At 41.7% G+C, this 16,469-nt stretch overlaps 1 protein-coding gene across 1 annotated transcript in view; it reads left to right on the top strand.

The window, feature by feature from the left end:
- caskin1 (CASK interacting protein 1) overlaps nucleotides 1-5,912 on the top strand; it is a 675,429-nt gene extending 669,517 nt beyond the window's left edge. The window contains exon 19 of the mRNA XM_059979062.1: nucleotides 219-5,912. Coding sequence (XP_059835045.1) covers nucleotides 219-315 — 97 coding nt within the window. The 3' untranslated portion in view covers nucleotides 316-5,912. The remainder of the gene's footprint in view (nucleotides 1-218) is intronic.
- Nucleotides 5,913-16,469: the final 10,557 nt, after the last annotated feature.

Below are 16,469 nucleotides of genomic sequence, written 5' to 3'. Positions count from 1 at the left end.
TGTGAAGGGAAGTGGACAGTCAACATTTAGGATTGAAACCCTGCTTCTGAATAGAAAGAATCTGTCTAGGTGAAGGGTTTTCAACTGATACATCAGCTATTCATTTTCCTCCATGTATGCTGCTTGACCTGCTGTGTTTGTTTCTGCTCTAGTCTTCAGCACCTACAATCTCTTGTATCTCTCACCAGTAACGCTTGGAATGTACTTTCTCTCGCCAGGACTGCCTCAGAGGTGAAGAGCACAGGCAGCATTCTGGATGACATTGGCAGTATGTTTGATGACTTGGCTGATCAGCTTGATGCCATGTTGGAATGAAGGAAGAGAAGACAGATGGCAGGGAAACCTCAGGACTCTATTGTGGGCACAATGATCTTTGAAATCCTTCCCAGACCAGTGTTGGACACAATCTCCCTTCATGAACCCATTTGATTTTGTTTTGGTTTGCACAACTGACCAAACAAAAAGTTTATATTACCTCAGGATCTTACCACATGAAGATCTGTGAAATCACTGTCATCATCTTTCAAAGAAAGTCAAAACCTTCTGATTTGGATTTGAATCTGAAACAGAGATGGGAGGTTGAACTGATTTAATATTGATTTGAGATCTTGCAAACATGAAAAAGTTTAAACTCCCAAAATTAAAGTTGAAATAGGGTGTTAATGCAAGATGTAGTATATGTACACTGTAAGCATGAGAAATATGATAGGCTTGTAAACCATCCATCACAGATGATAAAAACTTAATCAAGTGCACAATGACTTGGTTGAATTGTGGCTTTAAATTTCAACTTGGTTTCCCATTGGGTACATGGCCAGTGATAGAAAAATAGTGAGATTTAAGCTGACCTGTTTATAATACCTTCGAGTTAATAATCTAAACCAATGGTAGCAAGTGAATAAATTATTGGGCAATGTTTGATGGGATGCACAAGTTCAAATCACACCACAGTGTCTAGGGAAAGGCAGAATTTTTTAAAAATCAAGTATCAGTAACAGTAACCGTGAAACTATCTGACTGTCATAAATGTCCATCCAGTTCGCAGATGTCCTTAAAGTAATGAAATCCCAGTCTGAGCTATATGTTATTCCAGACCAACATCAACGTGATTACCCACTTAATGGCCCATAAACGCATTCAGTTCAGAGACATCCAGGAAGGGCAATGACACTTGGCTATGCCAGCTACAGCCAATGAATGAATAAATAAAGAATGTATTTATTAGTTTTGTCCATTAAATGACACAAAGTTTAAAACAGAATGTGTAGTTACTGCAGTGGAGAGACTGAACAGGTAACATTTAAGACCACATTTGATGTGGATGGAGGTGATTAGTGACAGAAATACTAATATTTCTATGTTGACTTTTATGACCTCGGTCCATGGTGCTCTTCAGCCAATGGAGAGGTTTTGGAAACCTAGTTGCTGTTGTAATGTGAAAGCATTGTATCTTTAGGGACATTTAATGAAGGGTTAACGTAGTTGGTTGAGTTGGAATTATGGCTAAGAGTCAATATAGAGCTAGACACCTGCCTTGAATAGATAAATACTACAGCAGGACACCACCAGACTTGAACATTTCTTTCTGCATTTGGAAGCTACATTCAATTGGCTTAGACCCACAGAAAGGGGAACTATTTGGTCAGATTTGCCATTCCTCGTCATGTCCAATGTCTCCTATTGGCAAATCCCCTTGCAGTGTCCTTGATGACACTTTTCATTGCCACATTTCATTACTTTGCACCGTTAGTTGTACAGGGTCTGAAGTGGACAGTGATGGGTGGCAGAGAATAGGGCAGAGCAGTTAGACAGTAGCGCCTTCCTGAAGAAAATCATGAATGACAGCACACTGATCAAGAAATACAAAACGCAACTCTCAAATAAGTAAACATTACTGCCCATCTTGAAAGAAATTTGCATTTACATAGCATCTTTCGTGGAATCAGGTCATCTTGGAAACATCTTAAGGCAATACAATACCTTTTGAAGAATGGCGCCCGTTGTAACAAATATGATAGTCAATTTGACCCACAAGCAGCAATATGACAATAACTAGGTAAGTGTTTTCTAAATCGTCATGATTCTGGGAGGAACTTCCCTGCCTTTCTTCAAAATTGTGCCATTTTTTAATTCTGCCTGAGAGAGCAGAATGGAGCTCACTTGCACCTAATGCAACACTCCCTCCATACACCCCAAAGACTGACAGCCTAGGTATTTATGTAATGCATATTTTATTTAGAAGTGCTTCATTTAGTGAAGAAGTTAAGACAGAATAAATGTATGAATCAAGTATATAAAATATCTTGCAATCATTTCATTAGCATTCAAAAATTAATTTAAGGTCAAAATGAAAAGAAGGTGAAAGCTAATTTTCAGTGTCAGGAGGCAAAGTGCAGTTTGACAAAAGTGCCAGACAAATCTATTTCAACCCATCTGTCAGGGAATTAGTGGGGCACAAATGAAAATGAATAAGGTAACAAGCAGTCAAGATACTTTAAGTTAAGTTGGTTCAGAATCAGGCTTGGGTCAGCAGAGTGGCATTGAGAATAGGTTGATCCTTTGCACCTAGTCCGGTAAATCCAACATCTTACTGTCTTTTCTGCTCATGCTTTTTCTACATTTGGGTTTAATAATGAGTGTGTTTGAGTTCTTCCTCTGGACTTGCCGGTTTTGGTTTATTATTGTCATATGCATTGAGATACAATGAAAGATGCTTGGCTTGCATGCTCATTATACACTAACAAATCATTGAGGTAAAACAAGGTAAAAAGTAATAATACAGAATAGAATGTAAAAGCTATGGGCAAAGTGCAGCACAGGTAAACAATAAAGTACAAGAACATAGTGAGGTCGATTGTGAGGTCAGGAGTCCATCTTATTTCACAAGAGGTCTGATAACAGCAGGATAGAAGTTGTCCTTGAGCTTGATGCTATGTGCTTCCATAATTTTGTATCTTTTGCCTGGTGGAAAAGGGGAGAAGAGAGAATATCCGGGATGGATGAGGTCTAACACATCTAAACAATGCTGTAATTAACTAGATGATTCCATATTTCATCCTTATTAGACTGGTTAATTAATTTTAAACTGGATTCATTATTGTTGCTCCAAGCCAAGTTGAAATGGTGAAGTTTTAATTCTAAACAGCTTGGACTTCTCCTTCTCCCATAGGCTATGACTATTATAGGTAAGCTTAGAATTTATTGATGAGGTGGTGGCATTCTTGATTGGCACGGCTGTAACGAAACCCAATTTCCCTTGGGATCAATAAAATATGTCTGTCTGTCATTCTGTGTGATGAAGAACATAGGAATATGAAACAGGAGTAGGCTATATGTTATTCCCACAGTGTGGTTGGACAGGGAGATTTGTTTGTTGTGCACGTGCAAAGCAGTTTATCAGGCAGCAGAATTTAATAAGGAAAGTGTTTGCATTGATATAGCACCTTTTGCCTCCTCAAAAGTCCCAAAAGTGCTTTAAATCTAACTAATTATGTTTGAAATGCAATTGCCAGCATAATGTAGAAAACAGAGTGGCCAATGTGTAGGTAGCAGAAACTTTCAAACATCAGTGACATAAATAACCAGATAACATACTTATAGCTGTTGGATGAGGAAAAAATCTTAGTCTGGTTTTAGGGAGGTATCAAAACACACAAAATGCTGTTGGAACTCAGCAGGTCAGGCAGCATCTATGAAGACTAATAAACAGTCTTCAGGACTCTCATCATTTTGTGTGTGTTGCTGTGGATTTCCAGCATCTGCAGAATCTCTTGTGTTTTTAGGGAGGTATTTCCACATCTGGCTCTCCAGATCATGCCATTAGAACTTTTACAGGTGTCTAAGAGAGTCAACTCAAGTTGTTGGCATATAAAAATCCATTCAAAAAGGTGCTTTGATTATATTTTTTTCTGTTTTTGCCAATAGCCCCTGTTGCACAAATTCCAGTGGGTCAAGCTCCTAAGCAGCTGTGGAACAGCTAGTATTTTTGCACACTGACCTAACGTTGTTTCATTAGGCCACCACTGTATTACTATAGATATTTGTAATGCGGTGCCTTTGGTAGAAATAATTTCTCACTAATGTGTACAATCAGACTAGCAAGATAATGAAGTGAAACCACCCCCCCCCCATAAAATGGCCAGTCAGTCTCTAGTTTTCTCCATGTTCTGAGTTCACTCCCTGTGAGCCGGTAACTGATCATTAAGCCTCTCTGCAACAGGTTAAAATGGTTTCACACAAAGCTTGTTACATAGTGCTTTTCTATTGCTTCCAACATATTTGCAGATCAGATGTGCCAAGTGGACGTGCCCTTAGATTTGAGTCATATGCCTTCATCTTAATGGTTGAGATTCTCAGGTTAACTTTCCATATGACCTGAATAGGCCTAAGTGTCTTGTCTGGTCTGTTTTCATACTGAGTGAAGACTATGAATGATGTAAAATTCAAGACAGAGCAGTATGCACTCAGATATTGCCATTCCCCACCCACCTTGAAGTGTTAAGTACAAATAGAACTTTATCTATAATACTATATATTGTAAATATATGTTATACACACAACACACACACATTACTTATGTTCCCTGGTTGGGATGCAGGCTCAAAGATCCCAAAGGGCTTTAGCACAGGTTCTAGTTGCACCAGCTGGTAAGGCTATGTGGAAGCATAAAGATTTTCAACCAGATATGCCAATTCCAGATGTGCATCTTCTGCCTCCCAGTGGCAAGAATAACACATTACAATAAAAAAGAAATCCATATCCATATTAAGCAGTAAAAGCGTGCACAATAGAAGCTAAAAAGTGAATTGTTGGGCTTTCTGAAAATCCACATCACTTTCCTTTTAAGAAAAATTTAAGAAATATTTAAAATATTTGTGAATGCTCCTGTTCACAGATGAGAGATTTTACTGACCCAAAATTCTATATTAAATTATATATTAAGATGATTTAATCTAGCACAAACTGAAAATAACACTCCTGTAAAATTCTACTTTATTTTGAAGCCATTTTTAAATAAAATATATATAAATGATGTTTTTAAATTGTCATTTTGATTTTGTTGACTTTTTTTCTTTTTGGTGTTTTTAATGTTGAAGCAGAGCATTGTATGCATTTTTTTAAATGAACAATGACGTGCCTTGTTTACGTTGAAAATTTCTTTTGTTATTGCTTTATGATATTGAGTTGTATTTTGGATTTTAGTTGTTCAGGTGTTCAAGTAGAACACACCTGCTGTAGTAACAAATGTATAAAAACCGTGTATAAAGTCTGGGGTAATGCCTGAATTACAATGAATGCGTCTGCCTGTGGTTTGAAAAAACAAGTGTTAATTGTAATTCTCGGATTTGAGCTATTAATTGTCTTATATTGTGTCCTATGACCTAGTGTGTTTGTCAAAGTTTTGAAATTTCTTCAAAGCCTGAAAAATTGCCGATGTAAATTGTAAAAAAAAAGTAACAAAAGGTTTAGAAATCCCATAAAAATTGTATGACTGTTATATTTTTATTAAGTTATGAAACTGTATTGTATTTCCATTATGTAAAGCTATGCATCTTGACGCTTCATGCTATTCTGTGCGCTACTGAAAGTGATTAATGTTTTTGGGTGTGTTGTGGTGTTCGAAGAGGATTCCACTTCTTGTCGGTGTCACCCTGCAAGAAGAAACTCCAATCTTACAGAAAGTTAGAAGGAGAGACACTTGTTCACTCAATGTATTCGGGGAACCTGGTTTATTTTTATCTTGTAAAAAAGGGACTATGTTTTCAGTGGATTTCCTCAAGTGGGCTGGTTGCAAAATGTGTTCATCCTGTTGACTCTGCCAATGACTGTATCACAACCATCATGACAGGCATGTGGCAGTGTTGTGCTTGACTGATTGCATTTACTGCCATTGGCTCTAAATAAATGTTAAAAGGACATTCTGTCTAGCTTTCATTTAAAAAAATGTCTTTGACAGGGTTATATCCCTTCACTGAATGCAGGGAAGGTTTACTAGAATATAAGGTGTTTGTCCTTTGAAGAGATTGCTTAAGATCAACCTACGTACTCTGAAATTTAAAAGAATAAGAGGTGAACTATTCAAAATATATAAAATTCTGAGGGGGATCCCTACAGGGTAGGTGCAAAGATGTAACACATACTAAATGCTGGAGAAACTCAGCAGGTCAGTCTGCATCAATGGAGTGGAATAAACAGTTGACACTTTGCACCAAGACCCCTTGCCAACTGTTTATTCTCTTGCATAGTTGCTACCTGGTCTGCTGAGTTCCTCCAGTATTTTGTGTATCTTGCTAAGATTTCCAGCATCTGCAGAATCACTTGTGTAATGTGGATGCCAAGATGCTGTTTATGAGCCAACAGAGACGCAAGGCACTGGAAAGTTGAGCAGAAAGAAACAAACTGTGGGACGAACTCAGTGGGTTGAACAGCACCTGTGGGTCCAGGAAGGGATTGTTGCCCTTTTGTGTCGAGACACTGCACCAGGATTGAGAGTAGAGAGGGGAGATTGTCAGTATAAAGAAGAGAAGTGGAGTGCTGAGACTGGGGTCAGTAACAGATGAACTAATGAGGGGTGAAGAATAAGCCAACAGCACCGATTCAAAGTTTAAAGTAAATTTATTACTTTTACACTATGCTGAGATTCCTTTTGCTGGGGACATTCACAGCAAATACTAAGAAACACAATTGACTGATGTGGAAAATTCAATGCTCTTGAATGGAAAATCGTACAAAAAGTAGTGGAGCCAGTCCATCACAGGTAAAGTCCTCCCCACTACTGAGCATATCTACGTGGAGCACAGGAAAGGAGCATCCATCATTGAGGATCCCCACCACCCAGGTCATGCTCTCTTCTCACTGCTACCATCAGGGAGAAGGTACAGGAGCCTCAGGACTCACTCAGCCAGGTTCAGGAACAGTTATTACCGCTCATTGGCTCTTGAACCAATGAAATAACTTCACTGACATTATGGACTCACTTTCAAGGACTCTTCATCTCATGGTTTTGATATTCATTGATTATTTATTATTATTATTATTACTATTATTAGTTCTTTTTACATTTTGTATTTGCATAGTTTGTTGTCTTTTGCACATTGGTTGTTTGTCCTGTTGCGTAGGATTTTTCATTGATTCTGTTATAGTTCTTGGATTTACTAAGTATGCCCACAAGAAAATGAATCTCAGGGTTGTACGTACATGATGACATGAATGCACTTTGATAATAAATTTTCTTTGAACTTTGAAGAGTCCTTGAAAGTAAGTCTATAGGTTGTGGGAATAGTTCAGTGTTGGGGTGAGTGAAGTTGGGTGATGTTGTCCACTCTGGTTAAAAACCTGATGGTTGAGAGGTAATAACTAGGCCTGAGCCTGATAGAGTGGGACCTGAGGCTCCTTTACCTCCTTCCTGATGGTAGCAGTGAGAATAGAGCATGGCTGGATAGTCAGGGTCCTTGATGATAGATGCTGCTTTCCTGCAAAAGTGCTCCTTGTAAATGAGAGCTAAGAGGCTGCCGATTTCAAACTGAAAGAAGTCGAAAACTTTTCACTTGGAAAATGGACATTTTGGAATTCTTTACCTCAACGGCAGTGCATATTCAGTCATTAAATATGCTCAAATATTAGAGTGACACATTTTTGTTACAAAGGGAATCGGAACATGAGATTCAGATTTAGATTCATTTATTTATCACATGTAAATGGTGTAATGTGTCATTTGTGATTCCAACCAACACACCCCAAGGATGTGCTGGGCGCAACCTGCAAGTGTTGCCACATGTTTTGGTGCCTTGGGAAATTGGACTGAAGGCGGAGGTTCAACCATGGATATTGCATGGAGAAGCTTGCCTCTGGAAGGAATTGGCCCACCCTGCTCTGTAACCTTCCATCATACTTTAGGAAAATGTATACCAAAACATATTGGCAATGGAGACAGTTTTCAGATGATTGATTAAAAAGAAATGTAGAACACAAAACAGTACAGCACAGTACAGGCCCTTTGTGTTGTGTTGACCTTTTGACCTACTCTAAGATGAATCTAACCCACGTTGCCCTCCACTTTCTTATAATCCATGCACCTATCTAAGATTTTCTTAAAAGTCCCTAATGCATTTGACTCTACCACCGCACCCTGCAGGGTGTTCCATACAATCACCACACTCTGTAAAAAAAATGTACCTTTGACATCCCCACAGAAACTTTTCTCCAATCACCTTAAAATTATGCCCCAAAGAATTAGCCATTACTGGCCCGGGAAGAAGTCTCTCGTTCTCCAGTGGATCTATGCTTCTTATCATCTTGTACAACTCTATCAAGTTTCCTCTCATCTTCCTTTGCTCCAAAGAGAAAAGGCATAGTTCATTCAACCTATCTTCATAAGACCATGCTCTCTAATTCAGGCAGCAACCCTCTGCACTCTTTCTACAGCTTATACACCACCATTACATGCCATGTTGTATGACATCACCATTATGTGCCACGTTGTATGATGTCTTTCCATGACCATGATTGTTCTTGGTAAATTTTCCTACTAAAGTGGTTTGCCATTGCCTCCTTCATTGACTTGACTTGACTTCTGGGCAGTGTCTTTACAAGACGGGTGACCCCAGCCATTCTCAATAGTCTTCAGAGATTGTCTGCCTGGCATCAGTGGTCACGTAACCAGGTCTTGTAATTTGCACCAGTTGCTCATCCAACCATCCACCACCTGCTCCCATGGCTTCATGTGACCCTGATTTGGGGTGTGGGGGGGGGGGGGGAGCTAAGCATGTGCTATGGCTTGCCCAAGGGTGAACTGCAGGTTAGTGGGGGAAATGGCTGCCTTCCACCTCCTTTGATGGAGATGTATCTGCACCCCACCAACCAACACTTTAAACATCCTTCCTAAAATGAGGCAAGTAGAATTGAATGCAGGTGTGGTATAACAAAGGCTATAGAGGGATATATTTTCGAGTGATGAACAGTAAGGATTTGAAATCACAGCCTGATAAGCTATGACTGCTGATTGAATCATTGCCTGCATAAGGCATTTGGATAAATACTTGAAGGATTAAGAGGAAGTGTGAGGTAATGAGATGAAATGGACTGATTTCCAAGGAGCAAGTGGATGACCTTCTCTGCTCCACTTAAGGCAGGTGATCTGCCTGACTACCTGCTGGAAATATTATTAGGCATAATGCTCAAAAAGAAGTTCACTCAGTGCTGAGAAGCAATGAGCAAAACTGACAGAATTACAAGCAAAAAACTCAGAATGCAAGTCAAAGGAACTTACAATAGATAATAAAGGACCAGGATCATTACATTCTGAGCAGAGGATATCATACATTATTTAATTAGTAACAATAATTATGGACTTTTTTTGAAGGAAAAATAGATGAGGTGTTGAGGCATAAGGGGAGACACCTTTATAGAGTCATAAAATTGTTGGGTTTATGGGAGAAGGGGTAAAACAAGGAAAGAATCATTTTGACACAACTTAGAATTGGGCGTACTACGCTTAATTATTCCTTGTATCTTTCTGGAAAACATCACTCTGGGTTATGTAGGTTTTCTCATCATAATGAAACAGTTGAACATATTATTACAGCGCAAAGCCTATAGGGTTGAAGGAAATCAAATGAGGCTACATTGCAATCTTTGTGGGTTGATAGTTTTCATTTTAAAACTTTGTTAAGTTATGGGAGTGACTTTAATCTAATTCACAGTATTGTCTTTCACTATTTACAACCTATAAGGCCTTTGTGGGTAGTTTAGCTTTCATTTGAAAGTGAGATCGTAAGGGCTTTTTCTCCAGCTCTCTACACCACACTCCAGTCTCGATGGTGGTGGTAATGCACCTTTAAATTGGACTGCAAGCCTCTATTAAATGTCAGAAGAAGAAGGGACAATTCCTGTTGCTTATTTATATGTATTCATTGTTTTATTATTAATAAAACTACACAGAGAAAAATTGAAAGAGATGAACTATTTTAGAAACATAGACCACATTAAAACAACTGGAATAAGATGAAGAGAAAAAATATCATAACTACTTCATGGACAACATGTTTTCCAATGAAAATTTAAACAGTACTGTTCCCAAAACTCCCTGTAAATGTGGATGTGATGTTCAGTCTAAGACTGGCTCAATATATTATAACTCAGAATGAGAAACAGTGCCTTTGTGAGAGTGAAGATTATAATCAACAGCAAATGTCTCCTGAAGTCACAGCTGCGTAACCTCAGTCTTTGTTGCTGTCGGAGACATGGAAACACAGATGTCCACAAGAAGCAGACTTGACTGGAAAGAAAGAAAGAAAATGAACCATAGGGGAGACTTAATAGATTTCAGACAGAGGAGGAGGAGGAGGAGGAAAATTTAGACGTAAAAGAATTGCATGCATGAAGTAACGTAGAAGCTGTGGCAATGAGAAAATCCAAATAGACAGTAAGATATAGGAGCAGATATAGGAGCCAGTTGACCATTCAAATCTGTTCCACATTCCACCATGGCTGATTTATTAACCCTTGCAACCCCATTCTTTTGCCTTCTTTGATGCCCTTACTAATCTTGAGCCTATCACACTCCGCTTTTAACTTACTCAATGACTTGGCCTCCACAGTTGTCTGTGGCAATGAATTCCACAGATTCACCTGCTCTGGCTAAAGAAATTGCTCTTCACCTTTGTTCTAACTGGACATCCTTCTATTCTGAGGCTGTGCCATCTGGTTCTAGACTGCCCAACGACTGGAAACATCCTCTCCATGTTCACTCTGCCAAGGCCTTTCAATATTCGACAGGATTCAAAGAGATCCTCCCTCATTCTTCTAAACTCAAGTGACTACAGGTCCAGAGCCATCAAACACCCCTCATACATTAACCATTTAATTCCTGGGATCATTCTTGTGATGCTCCTCTTACCCTCCTCAATGCCAGCACACTCATTCTTAGATACGGGCCCCAAACTGCTCACAATGCTCCAAGTGAGGACTTTAAAACTCTCAGAAATACATCCTTGCTTTTATCTTCTAGCCCTTTTTTGGATTCTAATCGAAGACATAAGGAGAAGTGTATGGTGTAACCGATGGCAGTGTGGGAATGGAAAGGGGAGACTGCTCTTGGTGTGATCTTGAAAACAAATAAAAGAAGCCCCATTAAATGGTGATGCAAGCAGAATGTAGGCAATCACCTTCAAGCAATTCATTTGTCTCTGACCTATTTACTTGAAATATAAGAGTTTATAGAGGACTACAGCACAGGAACAAGCCTTTCAGCCCACCTAGCCTGAGCCAAACAATTATTCTGCCTAGTCCCATCAATCTGTACCCAGACCACATCCCTCCATACCCCTCCCAACCATGTACCTATCCAAATTCCTCTTAAATATTGAAATTAAACCCATATCCACCACTGGCAGCTCGTTCAACATTCTCACCAGGGGAGAAGTTCCCCCTCATGATCCCCATAAAAATTTCACCTTTCATACTTAAACCATAACCTTTAGTTCTTGTATCACCCAACTGCAAAGAAAAAAGCCTGCTGGTATTTACTCTATCTATACCCTCATATTTTTGTATACCTTTATCGAATCTCCCTTTCAGTGAGAAAAGTTGTAACCTATCCATCCTTTCCCTACAACTCTGGTTCTCAAATCTTGGTGATATCCTTGTAAAATTTCTCACACTCTTTCAAAGTTACTGGTATCTTTCCTGTAGGTAGGTGACCAGAATTGAACACCATACTCCAGATTAGGCCTCACCAAAGCCTTATACAACTTCTTTGAAAGATTTATAATTCTGGAGATAATGCAAGCTGTCCCAAAGTGCTTCACAGTCAATGAAAAATTGTTGTAAGTTTAGTTGCTGTTGAAAATGTTGCAAGGTCTTATCCGAAGATCACCACCTATCGTGGTGGAGAAGGTTGTGAGCTCCTGAGCTGGCAGGAGTGTTGCCATCTGGAGTTTAGCTCCCGGTAGGTTCACCCGTGGTGATAAGGTCAAGGGAGAAGTTCCAGACAAATAGTAATCCAATCAATACTTCAGTGGCGGAGCTGATGGAAGATGATGGCACATCTCAATGGCAGTGACGGTAGAGGAAGGGTCTCCGGTTGTCCTGAAATCACACTACTAATCCCGCTCCCCGATCTGTCAAGGACCATGTGGTGCCTGTCCATGCATCAGCCTCCCCGTGAAATAAAGTCACATGCAGGCATTTTCCATTCAGGGAATCTACCGGAGATAACCCCTTGGGAGAAGGTGATACCTGACTCAAGTATCACAATAGTTCTGGTCACCCCATTACAGGAAGGATGTCGAGGCTCTGGGGAGGGTGCAGAAGAGGTTTACCAGGGTGCTGCCCGGATTAGAGGCATGTGCTATCACATCAGGTTGGACAGACTTGGGTTGTCTTCTCTGGAGGGGTGGAGGCTGGGGTGAGATTTCATGGACATGAATAAGATTAAGAAAGGCAGAGCTACAGACAGAAACTTTATCCCAGGGTTGGAATCTCTAACACTAGAGGGCTTCATTTAACTGAAAGGAGGATGTGAGGGGCAAGGTTTTTGCACAGAGAGTGGTGGGTGTCTGGAATGTGCTACCTGGGTGGTGATAGAGACAGATACATAAGGGATTTTTAAAAGATGGACACATGAATGGGAGGATATGGATATCGTGTAGGCCATTTGATTACTAATTTAATTGGCTCAGCACATTGTTGTGGGCGAAAGGGCCTGTTCATCTGTTGTACTGGTCTATGTTCTAATTTTCAACAAGCTAATGTTAATAGCCAGTTGAGAGATGTTAGATTAACATTAATTTGCTCTGTAGATTCTAGTTAGGTCAGTATGTTTTCACAATGTTTACTTTCTATACACATACTTAGCCTGCACCAGTTACACAGCAACTAAGATCTCAGACACACAACAAACCCACACTTGGGACACAAGTTTGGCATTCTTCCCGGTCCTAGCTTTTTACAAATGAGAGTTACGCCTCTTCTGCCTTCGTAAGACGCCCGTAAGTAATCCCAAGGCAGGATTCCAAGAAAAGCTGGGCTGCATTCCCATTGTGTTGGGTAATAATTAGAGCCTCCTCCTTAGCAGGTCATCCATCACCGCCAGCAGTGGGATCTTGCTGTGCACATGCAGACCACCCTGCTTACCAGCACAATAGATTGCCGAGGTTTCGAAATGATTTGCCAGTGAATCATCTGAGGATTTTGTGGTTGTGGAAGCTACTTAAAGAACAATTGTAGCCTGTATACAGTTGATGTGTGGGACCTGCTGTCTATTTTACAGGGTGAGAAGGGAAAAGGACATGATAAAAGATGATTGCATTTTACATTTAAACACAATTCAACAGTGATCAGCTGCAGGACTAATCTTCTTTGTTCTTTGGTTTAAGGGTCGGCACAACATTGTGGGCCGAATGGCCTGTACTGAGCTGTATTGTTCTTTGTCCCCCTCCTTATCAAAAGTCCAATGGCCAAACATTGTCACCATCTGCAGCTACGTGGGTTGGTGAACAGAGTGCACGTCAGAGTTTCAAAGTCAAGGTCACCCTTCTCCTTTAATAAAAACTTCTCTTGTCTGTGCTTCCTTACTCCAGGGCCTGGTATGCCAGACAACACTAAGTGACTGAACCATAGGCTGCAGAAAGTGACTATCAGAGGGAAAAATGAACCATCTCACCATGTCTCCTCTGTAATAGTGCAATAAATCGAGTCAAGAATGAGGTTCTCCTAAGGCAGGGGTTTTTTATGACATGGATCCTTACTACTAACTGAGCAGACCATGGACCTGTATTGGTGGGTCCTCTGGTGCAGTGTGAGCAAGAGTCAGTGGGGGCTGTGGTTGGGTCTTTTGGTAGTTCAGTCTCTCCCTTTCACAGCCATTGCTTGTTCTCTGGGGCACAGCGGAGGTCACTCTCCTATAGTGCAGCTCCCTCTTGAACAGATTTCCTCCAGGTACATCTATTGAGTGCAATGTCTTCCCAGTTTTTAGATGTAACGTTGAATTTTTTCAGGCTCATTTTGATGTTATTTTTGAAGTGTCTCTTCAAACTGCAACAGCTAATCACACAGCCATTAAAGAACCCCAAAATATTAATACAGGCCTAAAATGGGGACCTGTGCAAATACTCCAGGAGTAGAGATAAAAATTTAAAAAACATTTTTTTAAAATTACATTTTTGGGTACAATTGGATGAGCTGTTAAGCTAAGGTGAACTATTCGAAGTAATACACAACTTGCAGGAGGAACTCAGTGATTCGAGCAGCATCTATGGGAGTGGAAAGGGAAGAGACCATTGAGATTTTGAGTTGAAACCCTACATCAGGGCTAAAGCTAGAGGGGGAAGGTATCCACTGAGTCCTAATGTAAGTCTGCATCCCAAAACGTCGACGACTCCTTCTCCCGTGCAGCAGATTTTGCTTGATTTGCTTGTTGTATCGCCCAACAGATTCCAGCATCACTGGTCTATTGTGTTTCTGAACTACAGTAGTGCTAGAAAGTTTGTGAACCCTGTAGGATTTTCTCCATTTCTGCATAAATATGACCTAAAATGTGATAAAGACCTACTAAATAAATAACACAAAAAAACACTATACTTGTTCATTTATTTATTGAGAAAAATTATCCAATATTACATGTATTTGTTGGAAAAAGTGTGTGAACCTCTGGGGTAATGCCTTCTACAAAAGCTATTGGGAGTCAGGTGTTCCAATCAATGATAGGAAGTGTGGGTTGTAGAGGTGCCCTGCAAAGTCAGGTTACTGACAGAGCTGCTCTTCTCAAAGAAGATCTGTTTATGTGCACCATGCCTCGATCAAAACAGAGGATCTTAGAAGAATTGTAGAGCTGCATGAAGATGGAAAAGACTGCATTTTTAAAGACTTGAGTGTTCATCAGACCACAGCAAGTGGAATTGTCTGCAAATGGAAGTAACTCAGTACTGTTGCTACTCTCCCTAGGAGTGGGCATCCTGCAAAGTTCACAAAAAGAGCACAATGTGCAATGCTGAAGGAGGTGAAAAAGAACCCAGGGGCAACAGCAAAATACCCGCAGTTCATCATGTTGTGCCGAACTAATTAAAACCAATGCAAAACGCAGCGGGTCAGGCAGCGTCTATGGAGAGGAATAAACAGTCAATATTTTCGGTCGAGACCCTTCATTATTCTTCTTCATAGGTACTGCCTGATCTGCTGAGTTCCTCTAGCATTTTGTGTGTGTGTGTAGCGGTGTGCTACATGCAGCGCTAAAATTACGACACGGAGTCGGTAACTGCAGTCGAAGGAAAAACTTTATTCGAAATCCTCAGCCTCACTTTTAAGCCTCCCTCAACCTGCCCCCCATGGCGCAGAGGCTCCAAAGCTCTGTGCTCGCAAACCCCCGTAGGCTATCTAATTGTGAGCCGGTTCGGATGTGCCAGGAAATTGGTCGCCACATGACCCCCCCCCCCCCCAGAACCGGCGATACAACCCCCAAAGTCCACAGTCTGGGCCGGAACCTGCTTGGGAGGTCGGCCTCTGCGCCGAGGTGCCGGAAACTCGGCCGGTTGCGCCAGGTTCACATGGGCCGGTTTGAGGCGGTCCACCGTGAAAACCTCCTCTTTCCCCCCAACGTCCAGCACGAACGTGGACCAGTTGTTCCGGAGCACCATAAACGGCCCCTCGTATGGCCGCTGCAGCGGTGGCCGATGCCCGCCCCTTCGTACAAACACAAACTTACAGTTCTGCAGGTCTTTGGGTGCGCAGGTCGGGTTCCGCCCGTGCTGTGAAGTGGGTATGGGGGCCAGGTTACCGAGCTTCTCGCGTAGTCTGCCCAGGACTGCTGCGGGATCTTCCTCTTGCCCCCGTGGGGCTGGTAGGAACTCCCCGGGGACGACCAGGGGCGCGCCGTATACCAACTCGGCCGACGAGGCATGCAGGTCATCCTTGGGCACTGTGCGGATGCTGAGTAGGACCCAGGGAAGCTCCTCCGCCCAGTTGGCTCCCCGCAGGCGGGCCATGAGAGCCGACTTCAGGTGACGGTGGAAATGCTCCACTAGCCCGTTCGACTGTGGGTGGTAGGCAGTTGTGTGGTGCAGCTGAGTCCCCAAAAGGCTGGCCATAGCTGACCACAGGCTGGAGGTGAACTGAGCGCCTCTGTCGGAGGTAATGTGGGCCGGTACACCAAAGTGAGATATCCAGGTGGTGATCAGGGCTCGGGCGCAGGATTCGGAGGTGGTGTCGGTGAGCGGGACCTCCTCTGGTCATCTTGTGAACCGGTCCACGATAGTCAGGAGGTGCCGCGCTCCACGCGACATTGGCAGGGGGCCCACGATATCCACATGAATGTAGTCGAAATGCCGGTGGGCGGGATGGAACTGCTGCAGTGGGGCTTTGGTGTGCCGCTGCACCTTGGCCGTCTGGCAGTGCATGCACGTTTTGGCCCATTCACTGACCTGTTTGCAGAGTCCGTACCAAACAGTTGTCCGGATGGAGGGATGCGCCAAGTT

Source organism: Hypanus sabinus, chromosome 9, assembly GCF_030144855.1.
Source record: "Hypanus sabinus isolate sHypSab1 chromosome 9, sHypSab1.hap1, whole genome shotgun sequence".
NCBI classification, from domain to species: domain Eukaryota; kingdom Metazoa; phylum Chordata; class Chondrichthyes; order Myliobatiformes; family Dasyatidae; genus Hypanus; species Hypanus sabinus.
The sequence above is the reverse complement of the archived record's forward strand: the minus strand, read 5'-3'. Positions and strand labels throughout refer to the sequence as shown.